This window comes from Lithobates pipiens, unplaced genomic scaffold (genome assembly GCF_037356315.1).
Source record: "Lithobates pipiens isolate NorthernLeopardFrog02 unplaced genomic scaffold, aLitPip1_a1.2 Scaffold_13, whole genome shotgun sequence".
NCBI lineage: Eukaryota > Metazoa > Chordata > Amphibia > Anura > Ranidae > Lithobates > Lithobates pipiens.
In genome coordinates, this window is record NW_027507718.1 from 274,521,149 (window position 1) to 274,535,607 (window position 14,459).

General features: G+C 40.7%; 1 protein-coding gene across 2 annotated transcripts in view; it reads right to left on the bottom strand.

The window, feature by feature from the left end:
• LOC143974873 (sodium/hydrogen exchanger 9B2-like) overlaps positions 1–14,459 on the bottom strand; it is an 82,801-nt gene that overhangs the window by 12,228 nt on the left and 56,114 nt on the right. Inside the window, exons 9-11 of one of the 2 annotated variants that reach the window (XM_077476649.1) lie at positions 9,689–9,838; positions 8,989–9,097; positions 1,213–1,349 (exon numbers count right to left, since the gene is read on the bottom strand). In XM_077476649.1, coding sequence (XP_077332775.1) covers positions 1,213–1,349; positions 8,989–9,097; positions 9,689–9,838 — 396 coding nt within the window. The remainder of the gene's footprint in view (positions 1–1,212; positions 1,350–8,988; positions 9,098–9,688; positions 9,839–14,459) is intronic. The other variant, XM_077476650.1, reaches the window with a different exon arrangement.

Genomic DNA, 14,459 nt, shown 5'->3' on the forward strand with positions numbered 1-14,459 from the left:
CGACCTTGCGAAACGTTTAACGTCCAGTGGGGCTATGCCGCCGCAGACCTAACGTGTAGAGCTGCAGTCTGCATGTGTTCGCTGGCAAGCCTGGGGAGACCACTAGATCTTAGTGTCCATCCCGTCACCCAGCCCGGCAGTTGATTGTATATCTCACCGGAGAAAAATCCAGAAAAGAACAAAATAACAAACAAAAAAATGTAGAGATACCAGCAGCAAACTAGGTCCTTAGTTGTGACAAGGCAGAAAAAAAAGTGAAGGCCTATAGCAGAGAGGGGGGTGTATACCACCAAGGACTCCCCATAGGCGTAGCCAAACCTTTTTTTCTGCCTAGTGTCCTACTCCTGTGGGGGGGTGGTATAACCCTATACATCTGAATAATGAACAAATGAGAAAACAGCATTACAGTTACCAAGATTTTTTTTTTTAACACTTGAAATGTCATTGGTTTACTAGTGCATAACACTTGTACAAAAGTACCACTACTGAATATTGTATTAAAAAAAAAAAAAAAACACAATTTCACTTCTGAATCTTGAAAATCATTCATAGACTAAATGGCATCATTATGCAGGGATTTTTTGCTTAGCTGCATATTAGCTGAATACACGGTTTGCCCTGGACCTGTGCATCAGCTTCCCTCCACTCAAACATTCAATCAAGTTACAGTTCTCTGGTTGGAAATTAAATGTACGACTATTTTGTGTGTCTGTGGACTTCTCTTCAATGCTAGCTGTACCTTACAGAGTAAGGCCTCATGCACACGGACGTTTTTACAGCCACTTTTTTGAGCTTTTTTTGCAGCTTAAAAAACGGCTGTCCATGTTAGTCTATGGCTTCATGCCCACCTAGGCGTTTTTGAGCTGCAAATGGCATAGGCGTTTTTAAGCTGTAAAAAAAACCCAGGACCAGTGCTTTCCGTGGCGTGGAGCTAGAGCTGTAAAAACGCGAATCGCGGGAAAACGCGCATAAACGCGCAACATATTTTCTTTGTTTTCTGAGTGCTATAGCCAAGAGATGTGTTTCTTAAAAAACGCTACTTAACGCTAACGCTAAAAAACGCGCAAAAACGCCAATGCAAAACGCGGTAAAAATCACGTTTTTAACAACAATTTTTCCAGGCATCAGAGCTAGCTTTGCAGCCAGTTTTTTAAAACGTCCGTGTGCATGAGCACTAACTATAATAATTTGTGGACTATTTTGTGATCATACCTGAACAGTAGCTTTTGGCATCCATGCTAAAGAAATAAATATTTTCTCCTTCAGCTGAAATCCTGCCCAGGATACCATCAAGAATGTGAAGCATATCCGCACTATTAATGCAATTCCAAGTGTGGCGATACACAATGCTAAAAAGAAAGGGAAACTGTTAAGCTTTTTTTTCCAAGGGAAAATTATATATACAATGCATCCAGAAAGTATAGACAGTGCTTCACTTTTTCCACATTTTGTGTTACATTGCAGCCTTATTCCAAAATGGATTAAATTCATTATTTTTGTCAAAATTCTACAAACAATACCCCATTATGACAACCGTGAAAGAAGTCTGAAATATTTGCAAGTTTATTAAAAAAAATAAAAAAAAAAAAAAAAATAATAATAATAATAATAATAACATGGGTACATAAGTATTCACAGCTTTTGCCATGACACTCAAAATTGAGCTCAGGTGCATCCTGTTTCCACTGATCATTCAGGAGATGTTTCTACAACTTGATTGGAGTCCACCTGTAGTAAATTCAGTTGATTGGACATGATTGCGAAAGGCACGCCTGTCTATACAAGGTCCCACAGTTAACAGTGCATGTCAGAGCACAAACCAAGCAATGCAGTCCAAGGAATTATCTGTAGACCTCAAAGGCAGGATTGTATCAAGGCACAGATCTGTGGAAGTGTATAGAAATATTTCTGCAGCATTGAAGGCCCCAATCAGCACAGTGGCCTCCATCATCTGCAAATGGAAGAAGTCTGAAACCACCAGGACTCTTCCTAGAGTGTAACGCCTGGCCAAACTGAATGGGGGAGAAGGGCCTTAGTCAGGGAGGTGACTATAATCCGATGGTTACTCTGACGGAGCTCCAGCCTTTATGTCAAGAGGAGAACCTTCCAGAAGAACCACCATCTATGCAGCACTGCACCAATCAGGCCTGTATGGTAGAATTGGCCAGACAGAAGCCACTCCTCAGTAAAAGGCACATGACAGCCCGCCTGGAGTTTTAGAAAGACACCTGAAGGACTCTCAGACCATGAGAAACAAAATTCTCTGGTCTGATGAAACAAACTCTTTGGCCTAAATGGCAAGTGTCATGTCTGGAGAAAACCAGGCACTGCTCATCACCTGGCCAATACCATCCCTACAGTGAAGCATGGTGGTGGCAGCATCATGCTGTGGGGATGTTTTCAATGGCAGGAACTGTGAGACTAGCCAGGATCGATGGAAAGATGAATACAGCAATATACTGAGACATCCTTAATGAAAACCTGCTCCAGAGCATTCTAGACCTCAGACTGGGGCAAAGGTTCATCTTCCAACAGGACAAGAACCCTAAGCACACAGGGAAGATAAAGTAGCTAAGGGACAACTCTGTGAATGTCATTGAGTGGCAGACTTAAACCCGATTGAACACCTCTGGAGAGATCTGGAAATGGCTGAGCACAGATGCTCCCCATCCAACCTGATGGAGCTTGAGAGGTCCTGCAAAGAAGAATAGGAGACACTTCCGAAAAATAGGTGTGCCAAGCTTGTAGCATCATACTCATGTACATGGGTTTGTTTTTTTTAAATAAATTTACAAAGATTTCAAAACAAACTTCTTTCATTTCGTTGTCATTATGGGGTATGCTTGTATAATTTTGAGGAAAAAAATCAATTTAATCCATTTTGGAATAAGGCTGTAACATAACTAAATGTGGAAAAGTGAAGCGCAGTGAATACTTTCCAGATGCACTGTGTAATATAAATATATACACACACACACACACACACACACACAGAAAGGTATAACCTGTCTCATGGACAATTGCTGGTTAAAAAGTGATCTTTAACACCTTGCCGAGCAGGAGCCGTTGTTATATGGCGGTAGGTTGGCACCCCTGCGTGAATCTCCATATCGTACCGTGGCAGCTTTAAGGGCTATGGGGGGGGGGGGGGGCGGGGGCGGTTCCCCATTCTGTCAGGGAAGTAGAGCGATCTGCTGTTCCTAGTGTTCTGGCGTTTCGTCAGATTCGGCAACCCTTCAGAATGTGACATTTCGTCGCCACCATCTTGCTACACCCCGCACTCCTCGACAGTAAGGATACAGTGAGAAGGGGGAAAGTGAACATCTTGTTACACCCACCGGAGTTTTGCATTTTACACTTATTTTTAACAGTACAGTGAATTTATATAGTGAAATACAGTAGTTAGAACTCCGCCTGACTGGTTAGATGTCGAATTTTAAAAGCAGCAGCAAGCCTGCTCATCTCACAGGTTTGCTAATCTGACAGAAGATTGCCGCTTTTAAAATTAAACATCTAAACATTCAGACAGAGTTCTAAGTACTGTATTTCACTATATAAACTCACTTTACTGTTAAAAATAAGGGTAAAATGCAAAACTCCGGTGGGTATAACAAAAATGTCCGCCTCCCCCCTTCTCAGTGTATCCTTATTGTAGAGGAGTGCATCGTGTAGCAAGATGGTGGCAACAGAAGGTCACTTCTGTTACACATTATGATGGGTCGTCTAATCTGATGAAACACCTGAGCAGCAATCTCTCTCTACTCTTAGGCAGTCCACTCCCCCCACAGTTAGAAACACCTCCCTAGGGGACACTTAAACCCTTGATCACCCCCTAGTGTTAACCCCTTCCCTGCCAGTGACATTTATAGAGTAATCAGTGGCTATTTTTAGCACTGATCACTGTGTAAATGTCACTGGTCCCAAAAAAGTGTCAAAAGTCTGTCTGCCACAATGTCACAGTCCCGCAAAAAAAAAAAAAAAAAAAATGCTGATTATCGCCATTACTAGTAAAAATAAATAAATAAATAAATAATCAAAATGCTATAAATATATCTCCTCTTTTTGTCTATAGCTTTTGCGCAAACTAATCAATATACATTTGTTACCAAAAATATCTAGAAGAATACATATTGGCCTAAACTGATGAAGAAATTAGTTTTTTGGGATATTTATTATATATATATATATATTTTTTTTGGACTATTTTCTGAAAAACCCTAGATGGTTGTGCATGAAAATCCCAGTAGATCAGCAGTTTTTAAAATACTCATACCAACCCATCTGGCACCAATAATCATGCCACGTTCAAAGCCACTTAAATACCCTTTCTTTCCCATTCTAATGCTTGGTTTGAATTTCAGCAAGTTGTCTTCAGCTCGTCTAGATGCCTAAATCCACTGAGTTGCTGCCATGTGATTGGCAGATTAGCAATTTGTGTTACCAAGCAATTGAACAGGTGTACCTAACAAAGTGGCCGATGAGTGTATATTTAGTCTGTAGGAAGGTTCTAGAGTCCACAAACTATGGTATATAAAAAAGGTATATATCTGAAAATGTGTCAATCCTGATGTACTGACACATCTCTTTTCTTGAGGCCTGAAAATGCCAGGCTAGTACAAATACCCCCTTTTTGTAAAGTAGACAGTCCAAGGCATTTAATAAGAAGTATGGTGAGGTTTTTTTTTTAAGTTGCAATTTTTTGGTCACAATCATTTGGAAAATGAAGAAATAAAAAAAAAAAAAAAAATGTATAATATAATATATATATATATATAATTTTTTTATTTTTTTTTACATACTGTCACCAGTCCAGTACAGCGTTATCATATAACTGGTGTGGTGGTAATCAGGGACACTGAATGGTGACAGTATGTAAAAATATCTATCTAGATCTATACACACATACACAATATCTCACAAAAGTGAGTACACCCTTCACATTTTTGTGAATATTATATTATATCTTTTTATGTGACAACACTGAAGAAATTACACTTTGCTACAATGTAAAGTAGTGAGTGTACAGCTTGTATAACAGTGTAAATTTGCTACCACCTCAAAATAACTCAACACACAGCCATTAATGTCTAAACCACTGGCAACAAAAGTTAGTGCACCCCAAAGTGAAAATGTAAAAATTGGGCCCAAAAGTATCAAATATTTTGTGTGGCCACCATTATTTTCCAGCACTGTCTTAACCCTCTTGGGCATGGAGTTCACCAGAGCTTAACAGGTTGCCACTGGAGTCCACTTCCACTCCTCCACGATGACATCATGGAGCTGGTGGATGTTAGAGACTTTGTGCTCCTTCACCTTCCATTTGCGGATGCCCCACAGATGCTCAATAGGATTTAGGTCTGAAGACATGCTTGGCCAGTCCATCACCTTCACCCTCAGCTTCTTTAGCAAGGCAGTGGTAGCTTTGGAGGTGTGTGTGGGGTCGTTATGTTGGAATACTGCCCTGTGGCCCAGTCACTGAAGGGAGGGGATCATGCTCTGCTTCAGTATTCCACAGTACATGTTGGAATTCATGGTTCCCTCAATGGATTGTAGCTTCCTATTGCGGACAGCACTCATGCAGCCCCAGACCATGGCACTCCCACCACCATGCTTGACTGAAGAAAAGACACACTTGTCTTTGTTCTCACCTGGTTGGCTTCACACACGCTTGTCACCATCTGAACCAAACAGGTTTATCTTGGTCTTATCAGACCACATGACATGGTTCCAGTAATCCATGTCCTTAGTCTGCTTGTCTTCAGCAAACTGTTTGCGGGCTCTCTTGTGCATTATCTTTAGAAGAGGATTCCTTCAGGGATGACAGCCATGCAGACCAATTTGATGCAGTGTGCAGCATATGATGTAAGCACTGACAGACTGACCACCCCACCCCTGCAACCTCTGCAGCAATGCTGGCAGCACTCGCACGTCTATTTCCCAAAGACAACCTCTGGATATGACGCTGATCAACTTCTTTGGTCGACCATGGCGAGGCCTGTTCTGAGTGTAACCTGTCCTGTTAAATCACTGTATTGTCTTGGCCACCGTGCTACAGCTCAGTTTCAGGGTCTTGGCAATCTTCTTATAGCATAGGCTATCTTTCTGTTGAGCAACAATTACTTTTTTCAGATCCTCAGAGAGTTATTTGCGATGAGGTGCCATGTTGAACTTCCAGTGACCAGTATGAGAGAGAGAGAGCGATAACACCAAATTTAACACGCCTGCTCCCCATTCACAACTGAGACCTTGTAACACTAATGAGTCACATGACACCGGAGAGGGAAAATGGCCAATTGGGCCCAATTTAGACATTTTCACCTAGGGGTCTACTCACGTTTGTTGCCAGCACTTTAGACATTTATGGCTGTGTGTTGAGTTCTTTTGAGGGGAAAGCAAATTTACACTGTTACTGTGTACAAGCTGTACACTCACTACTTTACAGCAAAGTGTATTTTCTTCAGTGTTGTCACATGAAAAGATAAAAAGATATAATAAAATATTTATAAAAATGTGAGGGGTGTACTCACTTTTGTGAGATATATAAATATAAAATATATATTAGTGAATTTCACTGGTGTAAGCAACCATTTTTACCGGGTGAAACTGGTTCATTCAGGTATTTTTTGTTGTAATTAGCTGTGACTGGCCAAAGCTAATCACATGGTACAGATGGGCTGTGACTGACCCTGTCTGTATCATGTCATCACTGTGACCAATCACAGCTAGCAACACAATTGTATACAATGGATGGCATGAAAGGAAGCTATCCATGGTTAACAATTGTCATGTGATCTGCTGTGATTGGTCACAGCGATTACATTGTACTGGTAAAGTGATCAGTCATCAACTGTGTCAGGTGGACACAGCAAGTGCCAGATCGCACTATTGCGTGGCCCAGCGTTCTGGAAAGACATCACATGACAGTCTGTCTGGCTGTCATTGTACTATGGGCTGGTGGGAAGGTGTTGAAGGCTTCCTTTCATATCCAGTTTACATTCAGTTGTAAAGTTAGACAGATTATATTTAAAAAAGAGATCTACTACTACAGAAAATATGATTTAGGGTGGTCATATACAAGCCAATCTTTTGAGACGTATGACATGTGGAGATATCTATCCATGCTGATTAAGGTTTTCATTGTAATCTAGACTGACTGAATAGGAAGAGAGGGAAAGAGTTGCTAGATCACATTCAAAACTATAATGAGGGAAAAAAGTATTTGTTCCCTTGCTGATTTTGTACATTTACCCACTGACGAAGAAATAATTTGTCTATAATTTTAATGGTAGGTTTATTTTAACAGAGAGAGACAGAACAAAAAAAAAAAAAAAAAAAATCAAGAAAGAAAGCATTTCAAAAAATTATAAATTGATTTGCATTTTAATGAGTGAAATAAGTATTTGACCCCTTCGCAAAACATGACTTAGTACTTGGTGGCAAAAATTCTTATTGGCAATCACAGAGGTCAGGCGTTTCTCATATTGGCCACCAGGTTTGCACACATCACAGGAAGGATTTTGTCCCACTCCTCTTTGCAGATCCTCTCCAAGTCATTAAGGATTCAAGGCGGATGTTTGGTAACTCAAACCTTCAGCTCCCTCCACATATTTTCTATGTGATTAAGGTCTGCTGACTGGCTAGGCCACTCCAGGACCTTAGTGTGCTTATTCTTCAGCCACTCCTTTGTTGCCTTGGCCATGTGTTTTGGGTCATTGTCATGCTGGAATACCCATCCACGACCCATTATCAATGCCCTGGCTGAGGGAAGGAGGTTCTCACCCAAGATTTGACTGTACATGGTCCCCGGCCATCGTCCCTTTGATGCGGTGAAGTTGTCCTGTTCCCTTAGCAAAGAAACACCTCCAAAGCATAAGGTTTCTACCTCTATGTTTGACAGTGGGGATGGTGTTCCTCAGGTCATAGGCAGCATTCCTCCTCCTCCTCCAAACACAGCTTTTTTTTTGTTGGTCTCATGACATGATTTTGGTCTGATCTGACCACAACACTTTCACCCAGTTACTCTCTGAATCATACAGATGTTCATTAGCAAACATCCGACGGGCCTGTACATGTGCTTTCTTGAGCAGGGGGACCTTGCGGGTGCTACAGGTCTTGAGTCTTTTACAGCCTAGTCTGTTACCAATAGTTTTCTTGGTGTCTATGGTCCCAGGTGCCTTGAGATCATTGACAAGATTCTCTCGTGTAGTTCTGGGCTGATTCCTCATTGTTCTTATGATCATTGAAACTCCGCGAAGTGAACTCTTGTTTGGAGCCCTAGACTGAGGGAGATTGACAGTTATTTTGTGTTTCTTGCATTTGCGAATACTCGCACCAACTGTTGTCACCCTCTCACCAAGCTGATTTGCAATGGTCTTGTAGCCCATTTCAGCCTTGTGTGGGTCTACAATCTTGTCCTTGACATCCTTGGACATCTCTTTGGTCTTGGCCATGGTGGAAAAATTGGAATCTGATTGATTGCTTCTGTGGACAGGTTTCTTTTATACAGGTAACAAGCTGAGATTAGACGTACTCCCTTTAAGCGAGTGCTCCTAATCTCAGCTCATAACCTGTATAGAAGACACCTGGGAGCCATAAATCTTGCTAATTGATAGAGGATCAAATACCTATTTCACGCATTAAAATGCAAATCAATTTATAACTTTTTCGAAATGCGTTTTTCTGGATCTTGTTTTTGTTATTCTGTCTCTCACTGTTAAAATAAACCTAACATTAAAATTATAGATTGATCATTTCTTTGTCAGTGGGAAAACGTACAAAATCAGCATGGGATCAAAATACTTTTTCCCCTCACTGTATATGTGCTTGTCCCATGCCTCTCAGGGTAACCCTACAGCTCCCAATACTTGCCCAAGCCTTGCAAACGAGGGGAGGTATTGGGCCACCCTCTACAAAGTCCTTTGTTAAAGATGGAATATACGGCATAACAGCTTTAGAACACAACTCTATACTGCTACTTTCTACACTTACCAACAGTCTCAGGTCTCAAGGAGGCAATTTGTATTTCTGATCCAATCAAGCTAAACAGCAGTGGTTGGAAAATATCCCATCCAATAGCTACTACATCTTCAACCACAGTCTATTTATAAATAAAGAAAGAAAAGTTAGATGTTTTCCACACAATAATTAATCGCACTTAAAAAAGTCACATATTAAGTTATATCAATAGACAGTCATAAGGACAATTTATTAAACTACACCGGCAAATAAATAAGCTGCCTTATTGAAAGCAGAAATTAGGCTGAGCTTACACTGGTAAAACGTTTAGAAAATTGTCGATTCAGAATGTTTGATTATCTACGAGTTAGAGGGGACAATACAATAATTTGTTTCAACCAGACCAAGCAAAAAAATATAAATAAAAAAAGAGAAGGTTAGAAAAATGTTGTCAATTCCAATGGGAATGAACTAATTTCTAATTGTTGAATTTGCTCCCAGCTAAGCAAAATAATAACTAGTCTTGTGCACAAGCACTTGTCAAAGTTTATATGGAGCTAGAACATTTGGTGGGAAATTAAGATACTGACAAGAACACATTATAACTACTACTTATTGATACATCTGTAAATCTAAATTATTTAAGTGTTGTTTGTATGGCCCCCTCCTTGTTCTTTCCAAAAGGGTCATAGGTTTCCTAGTGATCTGACAGAATGTTCTGTTCTAATAATACCTTTTCTCCAGACCATCTCATGCCTGCAAGAAAAGCCATCACTAGTGTACACAGTCCTCCTGACCCAGGAAAACCAAAGGACAGGCTTCCGAACACTGCAAATATGGAAAGAGCCAGGATGAGGTAGGATCTCTTCCATTTCAGATTCTCCTGTAGGGAAAGAAAACACATCCAGTTGAACATAATGAAATTTATAACGTTTTGCAAATATTTGTCTTGGGTAGACTCCACAGGTAATGTTACTTACTGGAAATTGGATCCCATAACCAAATTTTTGTCTGTTCTCCACCTAGCGTCCTCATGAAAATTCTGGCTGTCCTCTATCCATGTTGTTGCCAAGTATTTTTTTTTTTTTCAAAATTTCAACTTCAAATATATAAAAGGTTTCATGGTATTTTGAAAAGGGTTACATTAAGGCTCACCTCTCTCGCACTTACTAGACTAACCCTATGCCATTAAGCTCCAAACATTTTGTAAAAATCGCAGCTATAAAGTAGTAAGAGCTTATTAATATACCTCACAATTCAATCTTTACCTTGTGTTTCTGAATATTGGAGGTGTTGAATAGCAGGAATGATATCAGACCTGTGCTGAGAGATCCAAACAGAAAGCATTTCTACTCCGATTGTGACTGCTTTCTAAAGAAAACTAAGGCCGCGTACACACGCGGGGACTGTTCGCCCAACTTTGTCCGCTGAACAGTGTTTCGGCAAACAGTCCGCTCGTGTGTGGGCTTTCAGCGGACAGTTTCAGCGAACAGTCCGCTGAACAAGGTTTTTCGGAAATTCCGAAAAACTGTCCCCTGAAACTTTGTTTCAGCGAACAGTCCCCTCGTGTGTAGGCTTGTTCGTCAAACTAAGTTCCGCGCATGCTCAGAAAGGATTTACACGCCGAAAGTTATAATGCAGTGTATAGGACGTCGTATTTTTCGTCCCGTCGTACGTGCCATTCACGTCATCGCGCACGGTTTCAGCAAACTGTTCGTTCGTCGTGTGTGGCCATGTCCGTCCATGCTAATTTTGAGCGGACTGTTTGCCGAAACTGTTTGACGGACAAAGTTGGGCGAACAGTCCCCGCGTGTGTACGCGGCCTAATTGTTAATTTTTACACACCTGCTTTGATTTAACAGGAATGTATTTAGCCAATTTAAAATTAAAATTTGTTTAAGCAATGGTAGACAAAAAAATAGTGCAACATTAAAAGAAAAAAAAAATGATAATATATGTAAAAAGAAATGTAATAATATTTATATATACACATACATAAAACACACACACCGCAGCATTGAGGACAGCATTAAGGACACCATTGACCCTGACCAAATCTCCAACTTCTTTTGAAGAAATTCAAACATAGGAACTAATATGCAGAAAAATGGTGGTAGGTGCTCTGGACTGCCAAATCCAAAATTTCAATTTCTGGCTGCAGTAAAAGCCAGTTTCTTCACATATATTTATTTTTTTGATATACAGTATATAGTTGATTTTATTTCACAGTGTTGTCAATTTAACAAACTATTTCTCACACATGGCATAGGCATACTTAAAATGACACATCAATACACATTCTTCTACTTCTCCCTAGTAGGGATACCACATGTGTAAATATTTTTCACTGCCCAGATGCAAAGTGGCCCAAAATCCAATGAGCACCTTCAGGCTTTCACAGGGCATAAATGTTGGATCCGATTTCCTGAGGTCCTGAAGTGCCAGAAAATTTTGCAAAGTGGACCCTCCAACATATTTAATTAGAGGCACACTTAGTCTTTTGAAGATCACATTTTTGCCACATGTTTTTGAAAAATAAGAAAGAAAATCTATTTTACACACAGCTGTCAATTAAATAATAAGGTATTTTTCACACACAGCGTGGGCATACTTAGAAATACACCCCAAAACACACTCTGCTATTCCTCCTAAGTATGGGGATACCACATACGTGAAACATTTTTGCAACCTAGCTGCATAGCATCCCTCAGGATTTAGAGCTAAGGGACTGACCAAGTCTCTAGCTGAGAGGGGCTCTAATTCATCCATTAACTCCTCTGTTTCTTCCTCTTCCCATAACCGTAGCAGGAATAGACAGAAGAAACAGAAGCGCCCATTATCTAGCGATGATTCTACTGCACAGAAGAAACAAAATATGGACACTGCTTCTTCCCCTACTCCTTCTGTATCTGGGGTAACTATACTAAGACTGATACACAGGGTGACATTTCTACTCGCTCCTCTGGCACTACAGGTGAAGGTCTTATTCTTTCTCAACACAGGGATGGATTGTCCGCACAAGCTAGTAAATCGTATTTCCACTAGTCGAGTGGTGGAAGGTTGGTTTTTTCCACAGGACGCAACACTGACCCCAGCAGTATAGAAACTGTACCGTTTGATATTTAAACAGACACAAATAGCTTGGATATTATCAATCTTTCTGGCTATGTATTCTCTACCGAGGAAAATACATTGTTATCCAAGGGGTTGAGCTTTTGCCCGGATTCAAACCTTGATGCCTTCGAGGTAATCAAGGATGTGAATCCATTTGCAAGGAAAGTGCTTTTTAAAAGTCTCTAAGAATAGGGAGAAAGAGTATTACACAACATAAGGATCTCGATGACCTGATGTCCCTACTGAACGAGCAGGATTCATCAGACCTAATCGACACCTTAGATCTTGATGCACTCTTGCAAGAACATGTCATTACAGAGGTTCCACCACCCCAGTCAGTTAAATTGAAGAATAAGTCTGAGAAATTTTCTTCTTTGAACACCAACCCGAACCTTGCGGCTTTTGTTACCTCGGTAACAGCAGAAATTAAAAAAACTTAAAACACATAAGTTACCGGGAAATCTGACTCAACCGGAAACAACTCGCTCTCGATAATCTAAAGAAATGTTACTCCCTTACAATTAACTCTTTGATAAAAGGGGTAACATTGTGATAATGTCTAACGATCAGTATAAAAATGATGTGTAATAAAATTCTATCAAATCAAGACTGGTACAAACCGATCTTGAGAGTGAGCATTTTTAGGTTTGAAGTCAAGTTTTATGCATTGATCGATGATGCTTTTTCTCAAGGAACCGTGGACCAAGATACCTGGGAATTCTTGCATACAAAATACCCAAGGATTCCCACATTCTACTTTCTACCCAAGGTCCACAAGGACCTATTGTCACCGCCGGGGAGGCTAATAATATCTGGCAATGGTGCAATTATGGAAAATGTAAGCTTGTATTTGGATACATACTTGAGACCGTTTGTCATTAGCTTGGCGTCTTATGTGCTAGATACTATACATCTCCTATAGAACTTGGAAGGTCTTCATATATCTCAGCAAGCTTTATTGGTTGCCATAGATATAGAAGCTTTATATAGCTCCATCGCTCATCATTTGGGACTAGCGGCCATTACACATGTGATTACACAGAGATGACAAGAAAATGCAGGAATTCATCATTATGGCCTTGGAATTTATACTCTTCCATAGTGTATTTTCCTTTGACGGCTCCCACTTCCTCCAGGTGCAGGGGGTGGCGATGGGGACATCTTGTGCCCCATTGTACGCCAACCTGTATCTGGGGGGAGTGGGAGCAGTCTTTTTTGGCCGACGAATCATCTAAGTCCCATACTCATCATGTAGCGGCTTGGTTCCATTACATGATGGCCTGCTGTTGTGGGAGGGCTCTGTGTGTGAAATGGAGGAATGCATTTCCGTGATGAATTAAAATGAATTCAATTTAAAATTCACTGTAACTTACAGTGAAACCAGCATCACCTTTTTGGATGTCACCATAACCAAAAATGATGATGAGAGTCTCTCAAGTGGACTCTATCATAAACCAACAGCGGGAAATACAATACTGCATGCCTCCAGTTCACACCCCCAGTCCCTCCTACACTCAATTCTGTATAGCCAATACCTTAGGCTCAAACAGAATTGTTCTAGTCAAGATTATTTTATACAAGAGGTTGGTGCCTTGAGGGATAGGCTTTTGTTGAGAGGTTACTCTCATATCTGTTTAAAAAAGGCCTTTAAATGTGGCAATGGACATATGAGATGGGGAGTTGCTGTTTGACAAAAAGAAAAAGACTAATGACCTTCAGATCATTAGATTGATCACCAAATATAGTAACCAACACAAAGCAGACAGGAAAATGATTGGCAGGTTTTGGCACCTTTTGCGCACAGACCCTTTGCTGAGCCCCTATATACACCACAGAGCCCAGCAATTACATATCGACGGGGAGCCTCACTGCAGGACCATTTGGTTCAGTGAGTTTGTAAGCAAATTCCTGAAGGACCCCTGCAAAAGAATGGGCACATTCAAATGTGGCGGGTGTCCTATATGCAAATACATTAACATCAGGCAGGATACAGTGCTCCCCAATGGGCGGTTATACAAACTTTATAATTTCTTCAATTGTAAAACCGAAGGGGTGATGTACCTCTTGACATGTCAGTGCCAACAGTTTTATGCAGGCAAAACTAAAACTGAAATTCTATAAGAGAGCATCCAGACATGTAACTTTTGAAAATGGCCAATCCGGAGCTCCCCCTTGGCAGACATGTCATTGATAAGCATCAGGGTACGTTTCCTAGGATTCAGTTTTTAATTCTGGATAGAGTGCATCTGAGCCCGAGGGGTGGGGATTGGAACAAGGTCCTCCTTCAGCAGGAAGCACGCTGGATTGCGGACCTTGGGGCCACCTCTCCACCCCCGTACTCAATGAACAATTATAAGTTTCCAACCCTTTCTTGAGGGCTTTTCCTCTGG